General features: G+C 35.7%; 1 protein-coding gene and 1 long non-coding RNA gene across 2 annotated transcripts; both read right to left on the bottom strand.

Moving 5' to 3' along the window:
* Positions 1-1,211: 1,211 nt before the first annotated feature.
* On the bottom strand, positions 1,212-3,942 carry LOC122414825 (uncharacterized). Its single transcript, XR_006261822.1, has 2 exons — positions 3,016-3,942; positions 1,212-2,940 (listed from the first exon to the last, which is right to left on the bottom strand). It is a non-coding gene; the product is annotated as an uncharacterized lncRNA (long non-coding RNA).
* Positions 3,943-18,036: 14,094 nt separating this feature from the next.
* On the bottom strand, positions 18,037-22,936 carry LOC122415233 (uncharacterized). The gene is made up of 8 exons (XM_043427219.1): positions 22,706-22,936; positions 22,322-22,556; positions 22,128-22,244; positions 20,496-21,949; positions 20,093-20,251; positions 19,828-20,001; positions 19,304-19,510; positions 18,037-19,172 (listed from the first exon to the last, which is right to left on the bottom strand). Exons 1-8 carry the CDS (start codon positions 22,934-22,936, stop codon positions 18,792-18,794), a joined length of 2,958 nt encoding a protein of 985 aa, XP_043283154.1. The 3' UTR covers positions 18,037-18,791.
* Positions 22,937-23,851: the final 915 nt, after the last annotated feature.

Below are 23,851 nucleotides of genomic sequence, written 5' to 3'. Positions count from 1 at the left end.
AACACAAACTTATGATCCGACTTTAATAAAACAAACGCCATTTTGCGAAGCAAAAAAAAATTTCACATGTTTCTGGGTTTTTCTTGGATCAAAAGAATTAAGGGAGTAAAACACCCTTGAAATGTGAAATTTTATTTTGAGCACGGTCCCCTTTCGATTTCAATATTTTTTTGAAGAATGTAGCTTATATAGAAATAAGATACACATTTTTTTTATCAGCTCAAATTATTCTTAAGGGATGAAATCAACCTCCAAAGTTGGACATTGTTTAACGAACGTCATGAAACCACGTCATTTAGTGTTGCGAACTGCAGATGAATGATCAGGGAATTTTATGCAACTTTTCTCACCTGATTAAGGAAGTTGGGGCCATACAGTCATTTTTTTTACTCAAAAGTTATGACCTGTACCTTTCAAAAATTAGGCCAGTTTACAGTTTGGCAATGCTGCATACACTTTAAAGAAGAGTTGGGAAAGAAAAGACGAAAAATTGGTGAAAGCTCAGTCGAAAACGCGGACGGTGACGATCCTAGCCTCAAAAAACTGCACGGGAAACAGATTATTATTAATACAATCTCAGCAAATCTAATAAATCTGAAAAAATTTACATTATTCAGCAAGCCTTGCTCATGTTGCCCAAAACATTTTATATTTTTAGCATAATTTTTAACGGAGATATCATTGAATGTCTTGACTTCCATAAGGTTACATGTTATTTGGCCTAAATTGTTATTGATTTTTCTCATCAACAACGCTTCTAAACTGTGTGAAAATTTAACTGATTTTTTTTTACACTTCACTTTATACGATGCAATCGGTTTAAAAGCGATGATATAATTTTAATTCTAATACCTCAACTTCCTTAAAAGAAATTGAAAGATTAATGCCAAATTAAAATTGAAATAAAATTGATTGAAAATTAATGAATAAATCAGGAAACGTCCGCGGCCCCGGCATTAGAAAGCAATTCACAAAATTATTAATCCGATATCATAATCAATGTGAACCAAATTGAGTCAATAATGAGGTAAATCCGCGGCTCTCATCAGCCTTGTTAATATGTTAAAGAAGATTAACATAATAAATCTACGGCCATCACCAGCCATTTTGTTATGCCATAATTCATTTTAAAGACTTGAAAATTCCATTGCTTAAGACTCAAGGAAGCACATAAATTTCAGATAAATAGAAACAAAAATAAATTACCTGAATGTTTCTAGAGAATTTTCACTTTATTAATGAACAACAAATTGATTGCTTGTGATCCAGATTCAGCTTAACAAGTTTCATTATCTTAAGTTTGCTAAATTTAACGATAAATTAATTGATGGGATTAATAACAATACTGTTTTTATGAGATAATAATTGCAATGATGAGACCTGAATACTTCCAGTCAGTCTCGAATTTATGTGACGAGACTGATTGGTTCCATTATCATTGCGTATCGACTTATATGCTAAATGATATTTATTTCACATTTTCATCGGCTGCCATCATAATCATATAGAGAATCATATAGGTAAAAGAGTCGTAAAATCTTGAATTTCACTTTGTGCCGATCGTCCTTGATAACTCGTCCCTTCGCGACGATCTTCGCGGACACAACAATCGAAATGTTTACATTCAATTCAAATGGTTCTATTATCATTGCGTATCGACTTATATGCTGAATGATATTTATTTCACATGTTCATCCGCTGCCATCATAATCATATAGAGAATCGAATACTTTGATATGCTTTACGTATGTACAGAAGTGTTAGTTTCCGTTTTTATTTATATAAGTTTCTATTTTGAATGCTTTACGAAAATAAAATAAAACTCAAATATCAAGCGTCGCATCGACAATCCACCGCCCAGAATGTAAACAAGCTGACTCAAGCCTTGCCATATTCTTATTCATATCAAGAACCGCTATAGCGGCTCGTAGCCCAGTGTTCTTAAAAAAGCCAGCTCGCTCAGGCTAATGCTTGAGAGATATCCGAAAATAAAAAAAAATTCTGTTTTCGTGGTGATGTCAGATTAAGCCACCCACTCAAGATAAAGAAGCTAAAACTGACTTTATATTACTCCAGAAGTTTAGTTGCTGTTTGATTGTTGATCTGTTACTATCGTGTCCGCTATTGTGAATAACGTATCGTCATTAACATGTTTATCAACCCAATGAACGTAATAAGACTGTTGTTTCTTACATTTGAAGTAATAAACATTCCTGACAGTGCTGTTATCAATAATAAAATGGAATTGAAAGAAAGTTTCGAGAGAATTCTGAAGGCTCCTGTGGCAGAGTTCAATCAGTTAGAAATCGTGGAAGATACGACATTAGATTTTCAAGAACTTTTTAAAGATGTCATAGTAGAACCTGTCGAAGATCATGACATCGAATGGGGTCTTGGAGAATCTCCATTAAAGCCCGGAAACGTGTACTGATGATGAAGAAGATTTGAGCTATGAGTACAAACAAAAAGCGGTAGAATGTTGGAGAAGTGCAAAAACGAAACGAAATAGGAAAATAGAAACAGTACAAAAGAGTTTCAAACTTGTCAAGTCGGTGCTGCAGTTAAGACACTGGGCTCACCAGTTGAATAAAGGCGGTACTTACAAGGAGAAATTGTCGCCTATTTCTAAATATACAATTAATAATTAATAGTAATAAGTAAATGTAGCAAGTTAATGTAGATTTAAATTATAATCAAGTAACATGACACTGTCGGGAAAATATCTCACATAAATTTTCCAAATTTTAAATCCGAAAACAAAAAGAGGCTGAATGTTCCCCGTCGTCCCTTTTGGTATAATCATTGTAACAATCTCTTTATTATGCGGTGTAGCTTCGTCGACAATTCTGGGGCAATGTTCGCTCCAAGAGTCAATCAAAAGGACACTTTTCTTATCGATGTTTGGGAAAAACACTTCTTGAAGGCATGTTTTAAAATTTTCTGTAAACAAATGCATTTATTAAATATAAGTAGCAGATCTATTTTTCACAATCAAAGTATAATATACAAACGTACCTGGTGTTGCCTTGGTAGATTTCGAAACACTTATGAAGACATTGGAAGGTTGAAAAATAGTTTGCTCTACGATCGGTGCCAACCGTCCAGAAAGGTCTTTCAAAATTATAAGAAGTGGTAACAGCACTTTCCCTTCCGCGGGAATTGTTAGCTGTATGGTATAACTATCCGATCAATTGTTAAGCCTGTAACGCTCACCTTCACAAATCGATGCACAATGAGTCCTGCGTCTATCGCGCTTTTGAAATTATTAATTGTGTATTCAGAAATAGGCGACAATTTCTCCTTGAAAGTACCGCCTTTATTCAACTGGTGAGCTCAGCGTCTCAACTGGAGCACCGACTTGACAAGTTTGAAACTCTTTTGTACTGTTTCTATTTTCCTATTTCGTTTCGTTTTTGCACTTCTCCAAAATTCTACCGCTTTTTGTTTGTACTCATAGCTCAAATCTTCTTCATCATCAGTACACGTTTCCGGGCTTTAATGGAGATTCTCCAAGACCCCATTCAATGTCATGATCTTCGACAGATTCTACTATGACATCTTTAAAAAGTTCTTGAAAAGCTAATGTCGTATCTTCCACGATTTCTAACTGATTGAACTCTGCCACAGGAGCCTTCAGAATTCTCTCGAAACTTTCTTTCAATTCCATTTTATTATTGATAACAGCACTGTCAGGAATGTTTATTACTTCAAATGTAAGAAGCAACAGTCTTATTACGATCATTGGGTTGATAAACATGTTAATGACGATACGTTATTCACAATAGCGGACACGATAGTGACAGATCAACAATCAAACAGCAACTAAACTTCTGAAGTAATATAAAGTCAGTTTTAGCTTCTTTATCTTGAGTGGGTGGCTTAATCTGACATCACCACGAAAACAGAATTTTTTTTTATTTTCGGATATCTCTCAAGCATTAGCCTGAGCGAGCTGGCTTTTTTAAGAATACTGGGCTACGAGCCGCTATAGCGGTTCTTGATATGAATAAGAATATGGCAAGGCTTGAGTCAGCTTGTTTACATTCTGGGCGGTGGATTGTCGATGCGACGCTTGATATTTGAGTTTTATTTTATTTTCGTAAAGCGTTCAAAATAGAAACTTATATAAATAAAAACGGAAACTAACACTTCTGTACATACGTAAAGCATATCAAAGTATTCGATTCTCTATATGATTATGATGGCAGCGGATGAACATGTGAAATAAATATCATTTAGCATATAAGTGGCTATGATAATGGAACCATTTGAATTGAATGTAAACATTTCGATGCGCAAAGTGAAATTCAAGACCTCGCATTACGAACAAAATATCGCACTACGAACAAAAGAATTACAAAAGAAGAAAAATAGTACACAACAAATTACAACCACAAAGAATACAAAGACAAAACATTACAAAAACAAATTGCGACTAAAAAAAATTAAGATCATAAAAATTAAAAAAAAATTACCCACGGAAAAAAATTATATACCAAAAAATTGAAACAAAAAAAATTTGGCCGTTGTACTTGGCGTTCTTTTTCTAGCTAATATTATCTAATGTACCTGTATCTTATACTCACAAATTCGAAAGTCGAGTAAAACGCCAAGTGCAACGGCCAAATTTTTTTTGTTTCAATTTTTTGGTATATAATTTTTTTCCGTGGGTAATTTTTTTTTAATTTTTATGATCTTAATTTTTTTTAGTCGCAATTTGTTTTTGTAAGGTTTTGTCTTTGTATTCTTTGTGGTTGTAATTTGTTGTGTCCTATTTTTCTTCTTTTGTAATTCTTTTGTTCGTAGTGCGATGTGCTCGGCAACTTCTGCATTTATTTAACGTTTTGTTTCTTGGATTTAAAGTCTTACGACCATTGATTTCTATGATTTTACAGATGACTTCCCAGAGGGCATAAATGTACTTGTCTCTAGTTTTTTTACAGCATTCGTGCTGTGTTTCAGGTTTATTTGACGACTTTTTGTGTACTCGAAATCTGAAATTTTATGGGATATATTGAAAAATTGAAATAATGATCATAAAATTGAAACATCTGATCACCCAATAAAGCAGTTTATATATTCACCTACACCCAATCTCTCTCTATAAATTTATTTTGACATGCTGAAGCCGAATTCCAAAATACCGTGAAAATAGGTAAAAATTGCGAAAAATGGTCGTTGAGCAAAATTTTGTTGACCTAAATCCGTTCTCGTGTTTTTGACCTAAAATTTCTCGTGTTTTTCGAAAGTTCTGATAAACAAGGTTTCAGACAATATTCCGGATTTTTCGATTCTCACAAGTGACCCATGAATCCTCGCATGAATCTCATTGTCAGTATCCACTTATATATTTGAAGCCCCTGGCTCAAGGAATGTCTTGGTATGAATCAGTTGAGATTTCACACAATCTGGACAAGCGATGAGAATTTTTATTATGAGGTCCAAAAGCTTGGAATATTTCCACGAGGCGTCCGAGACTTTGTAAAACCGTGTTGACCAATTGATTTTGTTCTTCCGAACAGATGTACCAATATTGCGATCGTAGAAAATCACTCCATATCGGTTTGAAGTTAAAAGTATTATTAGGAAATTGTGCACCCTTTCCACTGCAAAATCTATCAACGTCAAAAAATCGAATCGAAACTTAAATATTACTTCAGAAATCAATTGACTGTAGAATTTTAATTAAAATTGAACATGACGCTAAACGAGTTTATCAGTTGTGCAGTTTACATTCTGTTTTAGGATGTTTTATTAAAAGGTAATGATTAAAAATGATGAATACAACGTTTTTATCACTCCTTCTTTCGGATCAACAAAATCTTTGCCGGTTCGTTTGCCTGTTTTGCTTTTGAACCAGGCAAATTTCCGGGTTCCTTCCTATTATTGTATCGGAAAACAAGACTCTGCAAGACCGGAAACGAAAAAAAAACATGCATTAGTTTTGCTATGGTTGAATTTTCAAAAACCCAAGATTTCGCGATGTTGAGGACGAAATGAACGGTGGTGTGAAAATAATATGTCAACTCGAGGAAAATACAAGAAATAATTCCTTGTCCGTCGAGTAAAGCTCGAATGACCGAGGAATGACCTTCCACAAGAAAAGCGAGTATAAAGTGTACGTAACAAGTTCTAATACTTTGGGAATCCATGAGCTTGGTTCGTTACGACAAAGTCTCCAAAACTTCTGTGTGAAATGAAAAATACCACCAAGCGGAACCATCTGACATTGCTCTGACTCGATAGCATACCATGAATAAATGATGATTCTGAAGTTTGCATCGATGGAAAAAAACGAAAAAAAAATTTCAAATAACCAGGTTTTTTATTTCGGGAATCACTTTCGGAGGCTAACAGAAGTATATGACCAAAATTTTAAGGTAGTTGAAATTCCGGAACACACCCTTAGTGGGGGTTGGAATCTTCGAAAAATACTATAATTTTTCCTAATCAAATAACCAGGTTTTTTATTTCGGGAATCACTTTCGGAGGCTAACAGAAGTATGTGGCCAAAATTTTAAGGTGGTTGAAGTTCCGGAACACACCCTTAGCGGGGGTTGGAATCTTGGAAAAATCCTATAATTTTTCCTAATCAAATAACCAGGTTTTTTATTTCGGGAATCACTTTCGGAGGCTAACAGAAGTATGTGACCAAAATTTTAAGGTAGTTGAAATTCTGGAACACACCCTTAGCGGGGGTTGGAATCTTGGAAAAATACTATAATTTTTCCTAATCAAATAACCAGGTTTTTTATTTCGGGAATCACTTTCGGAGGCTAACAGAAGTATGTGGCCAAAATTTTAAGGTGGTTGAAGTTCCGGAACACACCCTTAGCGGGGGTTGGAATCTTGGAAAAATACTATAATTTTTCCTAATCAAATAACCAGGTTTTTTATTTCGGGAATCACTTTCGGAGGCTAATAATAGTATGTAGCCACAATTTTAAGGTGATTGAAGTTTTGGAACCCACCCTTGGCAGGGGTTGTAATGTGGGAAAAATTGTAACATTTTTCCTATGGATATAACCAGGTGTTCCCATCAAATAATCAATCTTGTTGGCTTACAGAATAAGTTTAGCTAAAGTTTTACGAAAGAAATTTGGAAAAATATTACAAAAATTGTGAATTTTTTCCTATGGATATAACCAGGTTTTTTCTTTCGGAAGTCAGTATTGCAGGCTAATAGAGTAAGGTAGCGAAAATTTTGAGGTCGTTAGTGCTTCGGAATACACTCTCAACGATGGTAAAAAAGTTGGAACAATATTTAAAAAATTCCCTCGATACTTACCTATGGATATAACCGGATTATTCCTTTCGGGAATCAGTATTGCAGGCTCACAGCATGAGGTAACCAACGTTTCCAGATGGTCGATGCTTAGAAGGGTTGTCTTAGCGAGGGTATGAAAGTTGGACAAATCTTACAAAAATCTTTAAATTTTTACTACTCATATATGAGGGATTTTCTGTCAAACCGGCCACTTTTTTTTCGATCATCTCAGATCTACCCCATCAGTGATTATATCAAAGTACTACTAAAAAGCAGTCTATGTGAATTTTTTCAGATTTTTAAATTCATAATTTTAGAAAATATCGTTTTTTTATTAAATTAATATATTTCGAAAATTTAAAGTAACTAAAAAAAATGATTCCTCATAAAAGTTGTAGTTTCGTGTTATCTTTCGAGCGAACGACTTGAAATATTTTTTACCTTCTGGTAACGATGACTTTTTACGAAAAAAGGGGAGAATTTTTTTTTTTATTCAGAAACAGCCATTTTTTTGGCTGAAAAAATTTCAGAATATTTCGATATGTCTGACAATATTGCAAAAAATTTACCAGAGTGCCACGAATCGAGGTTCTAGGGTAAAAAAAAATGAAATGACAAAAATTGATTTTTTGTTCTTAAAAATTGTCCTTTTTGACTGAAAAAATTACAGTCTTTCAGTATATTTGAAGATCTCGCAAAAAAATTGCCCGAGTGGTACGGATCGAGGTACCGGTATAAAAAAATTAATTTGTGTAATGTCATTTTTTTTACCGTAGAACCTCGATCCGTGCCACCCTGGCGATTTTTTTGCGGCAGTATTACGATATCTGTGGCCTCAAGTTTTGACTATGTAGTCTTTAAATTTTACCCAAAATAAGACAAAAGAAGGCAGTTACAATTTGGTGGTGGTCGGTTTTCTGGAATCCACCCTCAATTAGGTAAGAAAGTTGGAGAAATGACGTAAAAATCTTCGATTGTTGTCGATATAAATCGAGTTTTTTCCTATATCCTGGAATTTTTTCTATAGATAGAATCAGGTTCTTCATTCCGGGAATCTGTAATGGAGGCTCTCAGAATGAGGGAGCTAAAGTTTCAAGGTATTCAATGCTCCGGAACGTAACCTCAGCGTGTTGTAAAATTTTTAGAAGTTGTAAAAATTTGTAACAAATTGTGCATTCCTTCCTACGGATATAACCAGGTTTTTTTTTGAGAGTCAGTATTGTAGGCTAACAGAATAAGGTAGCCAAAATTTAGCAGTCGTTGGTGCTCCGGAATACAGTCTCAATGGTGGTAGAAACGTTGGAAAAATATTTGAAAAACTTCCTCAATCCTTGCCTATGGATATTACCGGGTTGTCTATAGGGAGTCAGCATGTAGGTTCTCAGAATAAGGCAGCCAAGATTTCGGGATGGTAGATGCTCTGGAACATACCCTAGGAGGTACAATGCTCTCCATGCAGAGATGAATGGGTTAAACCAGGAACGCAATAAAATGTGGACTGTAAGCCTATCAAGTGACACGGTAAAGTCTCAGAGCACGTACATTGACGGCCCTGTCGTTTGCTGGTTCGAGACTTGACCACATTTAAGGAAGTACCCTCGGTAAATCAATTAACAAACAGAAAATTATAAAAATTTGTAAAGATGTCAAAATTTTTCGAAAAATGACTCAGTTAAAATTTTGTGACCTTTGATTGACTTTGAAAAGAGATATCAATAATTTAATTTGAAGCAGTTAACATGGAGTTTTATGTGAATCTGTGATTCAGAAGCACTTTTTAATTTATAACGTTGAAGTTAACAAACAGATTTTGATAAAATTTGGAGAAGATATAAACGAATGTCCAATGAACATTTTTCTTTTTGGAAAACATGCAAAGCTTGCTTGTGTTCTAAGAAATGACTGGAAATAAGACAAGGTTTTTGAGCAACACGCAAATGTGGCAACACCGCAGAATTGTAGGTTATGGCGCTTCATTCGAATATAAGTTACAGCAGCACTTTCGAAACCGTCTGAACATGCGCAAATTGAGTCAACGATAGAAACACAGTATTGCAAAAGAAATATTATACATTTGTAACGAACATTTTGTGTGTTTTATGCATCAATTATTTTCGGAAACAATAAGAAATAGAAAATATGAAAAGAAGACACCGTCAATTTAATCATTTTTTAAATCTTCTTTGAGGTTAGGGATGTTTCTTTTCCCGTACACACTTCGGACTTCTTTACCCACTGATGAAAAACGAAACACGCAGAAGCTGGGTTTCCTATACGCGACTATACGTAGATTCAATGCTTATACGTGAGCACGTACACTAACCCAGGGGCTACGGTGTTGCCGAAATATATACTACGTTACTCATATTGAAGACTAAAACTCTCTGACTCACTACGTACCGAGGGTACTTCGTTAATATATACGGAAAAATATATATATTTTATTTCATTGTAATGAGTAAAAATCTTGTTTCAGAAAATCCAAGCTGAAAGGAAGCACGTACGATATTTGAAATCTAAACTAAACAAGATAAAAAATAATTTGAAATAAGTTACATTTTAATACTCATGTATTTTGACAATTTAATAAAGTTGAAAGGAAGATGACTTCTTATTTATTACTGAGTTATTCATAGATGATGAACTTGAGTACTCATGTCAATAACGATATCTCGCTCTGTAAGAAATATATTTCAACATTTTTTGATTGTTGCGTGAATGTACTTTCCTGAAATAAATACAAAAAAAAACGAATTCAATACAAAAATTTAAGTTATTTCAGAAAAATCATAAATTTTTACATTTTTCACATTTCTAATTTTTTTTCTTTCGAAAAAAAAATTATATTTATTGCGGACATGACTCGGCTAGTTGTTTATTGATGACACTGAACTTTGCAACGTCGGAGTCCAATGGAATGATCTAAAAAAAGCCTCGAATAATTCTAGTTATTCTCCAATTTTCTTCCCTGTCAAATTTCCAATTCGTAGTTTTTCAACCTATATCTTCCTGAAATAAGAAATTGCTCAATTACAAATGTTTTTTCATTCATTTCGTTCATTTCGTTGGACTCCAACGTTGCGAATTTCAGGGTCGTGAATAAATGACGAATGAGAAATAATGAAGCTGCGACAAGCCTCTTCCACATTTATCAGCACTGGGGATCAAGGGACGCGGCAGCGGCTCGTATTGTTACAAGATTCTGCAATCGAAAACATGCAATTACTGTTTTACTTTGGAAAAACGTTTATCAGAAAATCTTTTAATCATAAATGACATTTCAAATGATTTAATTCCATCCAATAGTCGTAAGACTTTTAAAAGTTCTCTTTAAATTCAAGTCAATAATGAACATTTTTCTGCTTACTTGACAACTATAAACTACATGGCAGAACACACAGCACAGGCATTATTAACATTTTTTTTATAGATGTATCTAAAAGTCCGAGAATTTCAAAACCATTGTCACCAGCCTGTATATATGCAATTACAATCGCAAGATCTCTATCATCATTTTCTTTTCAGACCATCAGAAATTTTCTCAATGCGTCGAGCCCTTGACTAGAATTAAACTTTCTTCTTAGTGTTTTTCCATACAATGCGTTTGCTTCTTCGGTAGATATTTTTGTAGTCCTTGATCTTATTCGTCACTCCTATCTTGGGTTATTTTATTTATATTTTTCAATGGAATCTATCCAATTTTTGATAAAATAGCATAATGACAATGATAATGATCATCTACAAATCTGATAATATTCAATTTTGGAGAGCTGATGAAAATTGTCGCTATGACAAAGATGCAGAGGCATGGATTTATTTATTTATTTAAATCTCCTTTAAAATGTAAAAGGATATTTAAAAACCAATTTCTCGTGAATTATTGAATAAAATGTTTTCCATATGATATAACAAATGAAACGAAAATGGAATGTGTCGGGAATTGAAATCTGAGAATATAATTAAACAAATATCGTAGAGGAATATAAATTCTTCATTTGTTATTAAATAAAATGTTTTCCATGAGAATTGAATAAAGAATCAAAAATGTAATGTGTTAAATTGAATTATTGTAAAAATAGATATATTCAACAAATATACCCATCTATAATATTCAATTCAATTCTACACATTTCCGTTTGGATTCAATATTTCTATCATACACAATACATTTTATTTGAAAATTTATTCCGAACTAGGGTGCATTCCGTGCGATTAAGCGTGTGAATAGTTTTCTTGTAGCGCTGCAGCGCTACTTTTATTGCAACAGCATCTTCAAGCCCACCAATCTTGAAGCAGTTCAATAAGAATAAACAGGAGTACAGGGGGATGGCTCCATAGTTTTCGATGTCCAGGTATATTTCTCAAGAGTTTTTGATGTCTAGGTATATTTCTCTACGGCTTTCGATGGCGAGGTCAACGGCTCCATAGTTTTCGATATTTAGATCGCCATAGTTTATGGGGTCGAGAACAATCTCTCAAGGATTACCATGTTAACACTGTTATTGTCATTGTTTTTCGATGTTTGAGAGGACGTTTCCATGTTTCATTATCTTTTTCGTCTCGTATCATGTTTCATTAGGTTCCAGTATCTAGATTAACAGTTTCATGTTTATCAGTGTCCGGTGATATTTATTCACGATATTCTGGGTTCTTGAAATCTCCCCTGTTATTGAAGACCATGGAGTTTTCGATCAGGATATCGATAACCATGATGAAATATATCCAGACATCGAAAACCATTCAGTCATCGACCTCGACATCGAAAGCTACGGGGAAAATACCTAGACATAAAAAACTGTGGAGCCGTCGACCTGGACATCGAAAACTATAGAGCTATCGACCCAAACTTTGAAAACCATGGATCCGTCAACCTAGACATCGCAAACCGTAGAGAAACATAGCTAGACATGGAAAATTATGGAACCGTCGACCGGGATAGCGAAAACTATGGAGAACTATACCTGGACATGAAAAACCATGGAGAAATATACCTAGACATCGAAAAACATGGAGAAGTATACCTAGACATTAAAAACTATAGCTCCGACGACCTGGATAACGGAAACAGTGGAAAAAAATATACCTAGACATTAAAAACCATGAAGAAATATATTTGGACATCGAAAACTATGGAGGCGCCGACTTAAATGTCGAAAACCTTGCAGTCGTCGACCTAGACATCGAAAACTATGGAGCTGTCGATCTGGACATGAAAAACCATGGAACCGTCGGCCTAGACATAAAAAACCATGGAGCCTTCGACCTAGACATCGAAAACCATGAAGAAATATACCTAGACATCGAAAACTATGGAGAAATATACGTAGACATCGAAGACTATGGACAAATATACCTGGACATCGAAAACCATGAGGAAATATACCTAGACATCGGAAACTACGGACCCATCGACCTAGACATCGAAATTCTTGGAGCCATCGACCTAGACATTGAGAATCGTGGAGAAATATACTTAGACATCGAAAACCATGGAGAAATATACCTAGACTTTGAAAACCTGGGAGAAATCTATCTAGACATCGAAAACCTGGGAGAAATCTATCTAGACATCGAAAACCATGGAGCCGTCGACCTAGAAATCGAAAACTATCAAGCCACCTACGAGAGATGGATTTTGCTTGTGCCCTTGGTGAAAAGGGGTCGAGATCGTTTCTCTACTGCGTATACACCGACACATCATTCTAACCTCGTACGATGACGCGCGTAATTATTTTTTTCCTGCAAGCTTTGCTCATACAAAAAATAAAGAATGTACGAATGTACATTTGGCGCATTCTTCACTTAAATTCACTCCAATGCTTATCATCAACGATAAGCACGAGTAAAAAAAGCCCAATCCAACGATTTACTCGATAGCATCATACCTACTAAAAGAACATTAAACGATAGCATCACACCTATAGATATATCACACCTAAAGAACATTAAAAAAAAAGATTCGGCCACAATACGTGACTCAGATTTCTTGGTAAAACGAACATGTGGTATCCTTTAATCCCTGAATGATTCGATAACATTTCGTGAAATTGACAGTTTAAATTTTGAATACAACGGGGAACTGTCACTTTCCAAATTTTTGAAGCATGAACAGATTCATGGAAATATATAGGTATACAATTTGTATTATGGCACCAGAAAAAAACATATAGATATATAAAATGTATTATAGCACCAGATTTGTCACTAAAGAAAAAACAAATAAACATCAAAAATGTGTGCGAAAAAATGCAACATTTTTTGATGAAATTAAAAAATAAATAATTAATATCTTTTCAATGCGTTAAGCTACAGAGTTCGTAGAGGTCGCGATCGAAAGATAAAAAAAAAACAAAAAATACGTCATCTTGCAGGATTCTTTGGAATACTGTAATTATTCAGTTATTAAAGAAATAAATTTTGAGTGTTATCGAAAACAGCTGAAAAACACTCTCGCTCCGGTAAAGACTGAGTATCCAGATGGTTATCTGCAATGAGTACCCAGATAACCAGCGTACTGATGGGTACGAGATACTACCATGGTACTGGTACCGTACTGCAACGAAATTACGAGCACACGCCGTACCCGTACGGTGGCAGTACGTGTTACTGTTACTGTACCCGGTACGGTACTAGAACGATGTACCGAATGGTATTTCGTATACTTGCGTACGAGTTCCACGAAAAGGACTGTACCGCAACAGTACTACGTACTGAAAAAGTACGGTTCCTATGATACGGTTGGTACAAACTGTATCGTTACGAAACTATGTACTATAATTATTTTATTTGCAATCTTTTAAACGAATGTATACATGTGAATAAACAATGCTAGGGTATAATGAATTTTTTCAGGGGATAAGATACTGATTTTCCCTTTTCTTCGCATATTTTTATTATATACGCGCGAGAACAGTCTAGAATCACGTACCCGTACGATACTGGTACATTTGTCGTACGGCGTACCGGGCGTTTACCGTGGCGCCCATGTGTCTCGTCGAATCACGCAAGCGCATAATGTGGGAACGAAGTAAAAACGCGGGAGTTATACACGTTATACTCTCAATTTGTGCGAATCTCATACGAGTGCGCGCGTGCCAGTGACATAGTGTTTCGTTACGAAAAACCGTTGGGATTATCGACTTTAAAAGTGTTTTGCGAGTTTTTTTCGATTCCATCGGAAACTATGGCGCTCATTGATTACGGATATCTCTTTTCTCATTAGTTATTAAGAGTTTAATAAGAAATTTTCAGTTTTTTTCAGTTAGAGTCTTCAGGACCATCACCGCTTCAAGAGGACTGGGACGATTATAGCCATCGAAAAAAAAAACAATCCAAGGTAATTTGATCTTTTTACCTTTCATTTTGCGTTTTTTTGTTTAATCGTTTCTTGGGGAAACGTAAGATTGAAGTATCGCGCTTGAAAATATATCCTAATTTTCAACACTCTCTTTTCTTACAAGTCCTGTAGGACTTGAAGCAATTTTTGCGATTACTTCTCAAAAGCTTCTAGAGATTTTTTTCTCACATTAGGGTTTTTTTGAGGCATGACAGCATGTCTAATTTTGCCCATGAGCTCGCTATACTCCGGTTGAGTCTTGTGAAACTAGATCGGAATCTAGTCTCCGAAGAATATTTGAGCGTTCTTAAAAAGATCATATTCGCAGCTAAATCATTGCACCTTGACATTGTCCAATTTTCAAGAGAACATTGATATCCCTCCATTAATTTTTTGAAAAAAGGAATATTTCAAAAGATTTTCAAATTTTATATTCGCAGCTAGGTCTTTGCACCTCGACGATGCCCAATTCAAAATACAACATCAATTTCGATCCCTGAATTTTTTGAGATGAGGAATATTTGAGAAAGTTGCAGATTTTATATTCGCAGCGAGGTAATTGCACCTCGACGATGCCCAATTCAAAATACAACATCAATTTCATTCCATGAATTTTTTGAGTAAACGAATATTTGAGAGATTTCATGGGAACATAAATTTTACGACTCGATAATTCTTTTAAGTCCCAGTATAATTTCATGACCTTGAAGAATTCTCATAACTTCTTGGTCGTCAGATACCCTGCTCCGAAACTGTCTCTTTATTTCATAATCGTGTGCGATGAATACTCAATGTCACGAATAACTATTTGAGTGCTATATAAACCTGTGTAATTTTCCTATCGTTCCTCTTCTCGCACATCAGAATGACATTGATCCATTTCGATTTATGACGAATCTATAATCACTGCGATGAGTGTTGGGAATACTTATACCTCTTCGAGAATTTTTCTTCATTCCATTATTTTGTGTGTGGAATATTTAACACTGTGAAAAACTTCTTGACTTTTTCATTCACATGTCAAATTTTCCTATCGTCTCTTCTCTATCTCCCGCACGTGTATATGGCATAATATCAATGCTGCTTACTCTGTGGAAAATACTCTCTTTGCTTTTGCAGTCCACTACTCTTAATGATTTTCTTGTGGTCGTGTGCCATGTTCGTTTCCATTGGATTGCAGCACGTTGGTTTTGTACAATTCATGCTTGCGTTTTATATATATATATATATTTATATATATTTTTTCCTTTTGATATTTTTTTAATCTCACAACCGGAAAATCCATTTATTTCAGAATATCACCATCTTTCCCCGAAACGACTCATCTGCCAAGACCCATTCTTTCGACTGCTCATATTTCGGATATCCCATTCTTCTTTCAATTTTTATAGCAATGTAGAATTGTGCAGATAGACGAAGTCGGAAACCATATTCTGCGTTATCATCAAATTTCCGTCGTCGACTAGATAAAGCCCAAAGAGCAGAGAGTGAAGCGTATCGCAACTTAGAAAGAAATAATTCCTACGTTTCCGATTCATCGATAGATTTAGAATCGTTTGAAGTTTCATCAGAATGCAGCCAACGAAATAGTGATAGAGATTCGATTCAGTGTGATTCAATACGGGATGATATAAGAAGTTTAGGGACTTCCTCAGATGAAGGGGTTTCGATTCCAAATTCTTCTGCGGAACAGGATGTAACACCTGTTAATGAGACGAATAGATTCGGAACACTTCTTGCAAAAGCTTATGTAGATCATAATTTGTCGCATATCCAAGGAAATGCTATTCTTCGAATTATTCGGACGCATGATTGTTTGTTTTCGTTGCCCAAAGATTGCCGGACCCTTTTGAGGACCCCAAGGGAAAAACATCCCACATTTGACATTGCTGGGGGTGAATATCTTCATTTAGGAGTCGAAGCAGGGATTTTGTCCATTCTCCATCGAACCCCTGACGACTTACTTCCCTCTGGAAATTTAAAAATAGATTTCAGCACTGATGGTGCGACTTTGGATACTCAGGGTAAAATTCAGATGTGGCCGATACAGATTAGAGTTGCGATCATTCCAGATAGTAAACCTGAAATCGTCGGTATTTGGCGAGGATAATCGAAACCAGAGAAACCAGACGAGTTTTTACATTTTTTTGTCGAAGATTATTTAGAGGTCAAGGATCGTGGTATTCGTTTTCGGGAAGAAGTTAGGCAAGTTGAATTGAGATGTCTTATAGCGGATTCTCCCGCTCGAGCTGATTTGTTGTACCATAGAAGCCACGGAAGCTCTTTTCCATGTTCGAAGTGTTAGGTTCAGGGTGATTGGATTCGTCAAGGGGTGGTTGTTTATCGTGATATCAATAATATGCCACGTACTGATGAAGAATATAGACAACGGCTTGATGGGGAACATCATGCAGACTCGGATTCTCCTTTGTTAGATATAGACATGGATTCAGTAGAGCAAACTATTTTCGATGGTATGCACGTTGTTTTGTAAATGATTTGATTGATATCTTGTCGGATCGCTTATGGCAGATCGCATGTTATTGTCCAAAAGAATTTTCACGCAAACCACGGTCTTACATACAGGTCTTGCAACTCTGGGTTTCAGCGTGGGTCTCTTGACAAGCCAAGCCGCTGGCGTCGCTACGCTCGAGGGATACACGGTGCGACAAAGATGGCGATAGTTGCACATGCGCATCCGAAGTATCCTACGAGCACCGAATTCTAACCAAAACATCTCGTTTATTATGACTCTTTCTATAAATTTGTTTCATAGAACAAAAGATGTTTATCGACTAACATAGTCAAAACCAATTCATATTACATTAGCTAATAATCAAACTTCTTTCTATAATCAACTTGCTCTAAAAATCAAGCGATTATGATAAGCATGAACGTATTTATATAAATTTATTTATATAAGTTCATCGCGTCTGTGGGCATTGAGGCGTAAGATGTCATTCAAATATTTTGGGTTCAAATCCCGGAAGAATTTTTTTTTTTCAGGACTCCATGTAAAAATTCGTCAAAATAATCATAAAGTTGTACGTGTATTTAAATACTCTAAATTATTCAATTAAATAATTGTATTTTTGTTAGTATTATTGAAAATTTCTGCCGAAATATCAAATCACTCCGTTTTCAACAAATTAGTATGTCCTACGGTGTGTCAATATATATTTATACTTTTTCACATCCACATAAACATATTCTTGCAATAATTTCGAAATTTTCAAACAAATAATATTTCAACAATTGGAAACGCTATCGCTCCGGTAAAGAGTCTCTGGCAGCAACTCGTCATAATATAAATGTACTTGTCTCAGAGTCGTTGCCACGACTCTAGATAATCTCGATAGCTTTCCTAGAGAAACAGTGGAATAGAAAATATTATAGCATCGGTAGAAGAGGTAGAAAGAAAAGAACACATGTGTAATCGAGAGAATTAAGGTTTTATTACTGATTTGTTAGCTTTGATAATTTTTTTTAACAACAAACTTTTTCGTTGCTTTCATGTTTTCCTGATGTGAAAACTGTCGCATTCTCAAACGAATGTAATAAACTATGGCAAAGGCCAAAATGTCAGAGCTGTGTTTTGGACAGGGAAAAGAAAAATTGTACGTTTCTAAAACGTCCTCGAGTGTTAAATCAAAAACATGAAAAGCAGAAGCATGCTTTGTAAAACACGATTCAACATGTCGGATGAGATGAAAGAATCTTAGATTCGGATGGATCAAGCCACAACGAGATTTTATGTCGACAAATTGAGCGACAGAAGACTTGCCACCACAATTTGATCCGACAGCTTCTCGACAAGCGTGACAGGAACCATATCGCTTCAAGATCTGCTTGCATAAATATCCTGGAAGTGTGTACAATATAAAAAGATTAGAACATAGCCAATGATTAAGCGTGACCATTTCGATGTGAGGAAAGTAGCATGCGAGCCTAGAAATACGTACAAATTTTATTAATTTCCCAGTAAAAAGTATCTAGAAGATCGAAAAAGCATCACTTTCGATATGATATAGCAATTAGATATGCGTATTACGGAAAAATTGGAGAGTATTCTTTGTACTGGGATACTAGCATAACAAACTGAGAAGATTAGGCAAAAAGAGGTGTTAAGGTGTTCTACAGCTACCAGCGTTGGGTTAACAGAAGATAAAAATGTTTGAGAATGCTTAATCAAAATAAAAGACCTGTAACATAATAAATTATGCAGTCTATCGCCGGAGAAAGGGCATAATCATGCTCAGGATTGAACTCAATGACATCATCAGCCTCCCATGACTCGTTTGTCAAACATTTATCTAATCTTTGGCGGATTTCCTCTTTGCATTTTGCCATTTTAGATTCAGATTGTTTTCCATCCTCTCCATTTAAACCCTTCAGATCGTTAAGTGACACTAATATTCGTGACTCCGGTTCTGCTGTGACGGTGCAATTACCGTATTTTGGAGGCTTTATCACGCTGTAGATGGATAGCAATTTATACAATTGCAGAAAAGTGGGACAATTAGGGTGGTCATTGCAGCCCGCTGCCTGCCGGATTGTGCTAAAAAATTTCTAAAACAGTTGAGTTATAAATATATATTAGAAAAATATTGATAACACGGCCTTCATACATCGTTTACAAAGCTGTTCCTCATAAACTAACCAATTAACTCAATGCAATCACTTTTATGAATTTTATTTACCTCCAGATCGTCCTGATTCACTTTGCCAGTCAGCAAATATTTGAAATCAAATTTGTTTATAAGATAAACGCACATGTCCATGGTCGATGTTAAGGACAGTCGTAAGCCCGTAGACGTGTCCTGCGTTAAGAATTCATCAGAACTCAGTTTGCCAGCGAGAACGTCGGACTGCCAATCGTTAAGCCACTGCAAAGTATCTTGTAGTACCTGAAAAAGTATAACCCAAATTTGGAAATACATATTTCCCTTACTGTCTTACCGTCTATGTGTTTTTTACTTTTTTTAAAATTTTACTTTTAAATTTTATCGTAGGAACTAGACGACAAAATCGAGAACGAGAATGGAGGAAGAGTCTTGCAGCGACATCGATCAGGGTAAGTAATGACAAGAATTTAAAATGATCAATGACTGTATAATAGTTTGACAATTTCCAAAATTGAATAAATTATATGAAAAAAGAGGTTCTAATTTTCAGAGTTAAATTGAACATATAGTTTTTCCGAGATAAAAAAATATTTGGTTACCTTGAAATCTGGAGATTGAGGTGTCAGACCTTCATTTGGTGTTTTGCGATTCAATGCATCAAAAGTATCGTTGAGACGCTTGCAGAATGCAATTGTTTCTTCGCAATCGGCCAATGCTTCAAATTTTTGCGACGCATAAAACGCTAACCCCTGCGCCACGGAATTACTGAAGATCTGTAAAGAAACAAAGAATATCATTAGAGCAAAAAAAATATAAAAAAGCATTTTTACAATAGTGAGTAAACATAAATAGAGAATGCAGTACCTGAGTTGCTAGACGAACACGCATCTTAGACGTGTTATCTAATTCGATGTGACGCTTAGACAACTTTGGACATGCTCTGGCGTTTCCAACGTGTTGGGTGTCCACATTGAATAAGGCTTCGAAAAATTTCCAGTCGACGTACTTTTTATCCGGACTTGTCTGTAATTTTTTTTCATAGATCCAAATATAAAGCCTGACCCAAAACAATTATTCGTGAAATTAATTGAACTAATTATTTTGCGAAATACTATAACGATGACGAGGACGAGGATAAGGACGACGACGAGGAGGACGAGGACTAGCTTTTGATGCTTGTGCTATAAATTCTATAAATAAGAAATTGTATTGTAAAATATTGTGTAATCATGAAACGTTTGTAAAATTTTATTTGCGTACTACTTACCCTGAGGCGACGCTTGTTGTATAAACGATTGCGGATATTCTTGAAGACATGAGGTGCGTCAGAAAAAACGAATACTTTTCGTTCGTTGTCGAGAGGGTGAGTGAACCAGGATTTCGTATTAGAGATGCCAGCTCTTACGTCCAGGAGAGACCACATTTTTTGGTTCGTCTTAGCGCCATCCGCAATGACTCCATGAATTTTTGCACCACAATTTTCTAAATAAACAATCGCCTTCACGACTAGTTTTGCCAATTCGTCGCCCTTCACTGAGTTTTTTAACGCAAATACAGCGATGGGTTGCGTATATTTGTCCGCCAATGGTTGAAACATCATAACAAGGCCATGAGTTGCTTGTTCTTCTAAATTTGTAGCTTGTGGTCCATCGTCGCCAAAGTCCGTCAATCCAGAATACGTAAGATTCTTTGAACAAACGGCTACAGATTTCCTCAGATTTATTTCGTCTAAAAGAAGTATTCCGTGTCTTTGCATCGCAGTTTTCTCGTCGAAGTGTTTTTTTAAGAGATGACTAAATTGCTCATCAAATCCGCACTTTGTATTAATAAGTGAAAAGTACGAGCGAATTGTTCGTTTCGATGGCAATGGCATAACATTGTTCTTTCTTAAAAACTCGTAATATGCAGGTGACCGTATGTTCATTATCAAGCACAACATAATCCAATCCTCGGAGTATCTTCTTCCTTTCGGATTTTTCGCGGAAGCAGCTGCAATTATTTCTTTCATGGCTGTTTTGTGAGTCGCTGGCACCAATAATTCGGAGCATCTCTCTTCTAGAGTTTCTTCTTTAATTGTAGCGATTTCCAATTGATGAGCTTTCAAGGACTTCCGTAGTATCGAAAGTTGGCACATTGCTCGATGTTTTCCCCGTCTCTCACATAGCATTTTCTTTTTCATCATCATCAATTTTTGGTCGTCAATAGGGTTCCGTAAGCGAGAAATCCGATTAAAAGAATGAGGATCCTTGGCTCTTTTTTCTTTTGCAAGAATATTTTTCCTTAATTTATAGCAATGCTCACATCTTCTTTTTTTCCAGAGCAAAGGACATTTATTGTGATGCCATTCATCGCTATAATTTTGGAAGCTATTCTCTGTTGGGACAAAATGAATATTCACCTTCCCTATACCGCAACACAAGTTCATCTGTTGAAACTTGATCAAAACATCAGGAAGATCATTCGAGGAATCCAATTTTTGTCGAAGATTTCCTTCATCGTTGTTTATCAGATTTCCGTGGACAAAATAACGTACATTTTTTTGCCTATCAACTGTAACAGCTCTGGCCGTTATAGGAATTTCGATTCCGTGTTTCTTGTAAACTTCAGGGTACAAAAATACGAGGTACTGATCTGGCCGTCCGTATAATTGACCAACAACCCAAGGCACTGGTAGACTCTTGACGCAATCCTCACCGATCTCAAAATATGTAGTTGACGGAGCTGCAATATCCCAAAATAATAGTTACATTAACGTATCTTAAGCAATACAGTATCTTAAGCAATATATTTTTTGATCGATGAAGAATCGCAGCAGTGGTTCGACTCCAAATATTAAAAAGGAAAATAAGTTATTTTCAAATGTTTAAAAAATTGAATTTGAATACAGTTATAAACTTACCTCCACTGATAGTGACCGACGATATGTCAAATGTGGTGTCTGTAACGACCTGGTGAGATGACAGATCGGTATTTTCTGTCGGAGTACCATTTATTGACTGGGAACAATGATCATGCGCTGTATATGAAAAAAACAACATCAAATATAAAAGTGGAAAAAAGAGCGAATTAGAGTATCAGATATTTATTATATACCTTCAGCGGAAACATCCATGAGTAAATCATTTGAAGGAATGACTGCGGCAATATCCATTGGCATTGGGAGTTCATCCACTGCTACACTGTGGTCATCGATCGTTGAACCCTCAACACAATTCTGTGTGCAATCTTCGACCGTTGAACTATTGCGTTCTTCAACAGTTTTAATGATCGGCTCATCAAATAAAGTTGGAATTGCTGATTCCACCAAGCGAGGATGCTTGTAATCAACCTGTGAAAAAAAATGAAAACATGAAAAACATCAAATTTGATGTGTAATAAATCATGAAAAATACGTATATATTAATGTTGTTTTTTTATTAGTAATTATACATTAAAAACAGTGCAGTAGTTACATATATGAAAGGAAGGAGAAATTACCTCTGCGATAACTTGGCCATTTGTGTCATGCTTGATGTATTTGCGAAGAATATATTTTTCTTCAAAATGTTTTTCACAAACAAAATGGGATGAGGTCAATTGCCTATTCGGAATAGCGCTTTGCCACTTTTTAAGTCGCTCGCTATTTGACGGCACTTTAAAAACTGATCGCTTAATTTTAAAACCTCTCGAACCCGTTTTACATTGCGGTACAGCACAGGGTTTCGTCATTTTTAAAATAAAAATCACTTCACGAATATTTGCACAAAATTATTCGGAATATCCAACACAAGTCACAATGGTTAAAAACATGTCACAAATAATTACTCCGTTGTGCTCCGTTGTATTTTCAAAAGTAGGTTATGTTTTGTTTACGTATCCCTCGATCGCTGCGCCACCTGGATTTTGTCGCGTCAGTGAAGTCACCTGCGCCCACTTAAAATCCTACCGAGTTGCAAGACCTGTATGTAAGACCGTGACGCAAACCGTATATGATCAGGAAATGCAAGGGATTCAAGGCAACGGAAAATCGTCAGTTAATTATGTATAATTCCCCTATTACATATTACGGACTCATCAATCCCGCGGCGTACCAGCATCTCCTTCTGCTACATTCCGCAATTCGGATTCTCCACTTTGATTCGCCAGCAGAATATCTCCTCGATTTTGCAGCAAAAGCGCTCGAGACTTTCGTTAAGAGAGCAGAATTGATTTATGGTTCACAATTTTTGTCATACGTCGTTCACTGTCTCTTGCACCTCGTTGATTCTGTCAGGAAGTTCGGATCGATGAATCAGATTTCTATGTTTCCTTACAAAAATAATATGCTGTACTTTCGGAAGGCTTGTCGCAAGCCTCACTTGCATTTGCAACAGATCGTTAACAGACATTCAGAGAAAGTTGCATGATCACGACCGGTTCCAAATGTCGTTGAACATGCAGCTCGTGCTAATATTTTGGAAATTCCACGAAATGGTCGTCAATTCCGTAATTTGTGCATAGGAAAACTGAACATATCAGTCAATGATTCGGATAACACGGTGTTTTTGGAAGATTCAAGAGTTTGTATTGTTCTTAGTATAATCCGCTTGGATGATAATCATCTATTGGCCGTTCGAGAGTTTAATAGGGTGGAAGATTTATTCG

Source organism: Venturia canescens, chromosome 8 (genome assembly GCF_019457755.1).
Source record: "Venturia canescens isolate UGA chromosome 8, ASM1945775v1, whole genome shotgun sequence".
Taxonomy (NCBI): domain Eukaryota; kingdom Metazoa; phylum Arthropoda; class Insecta; order Hymenoptera; family Ichneumonidae; genus Venturia; species Venturia canescens.
This window is presented reverse-complemented; position numbering and strand designations above follow the sequence as displayed.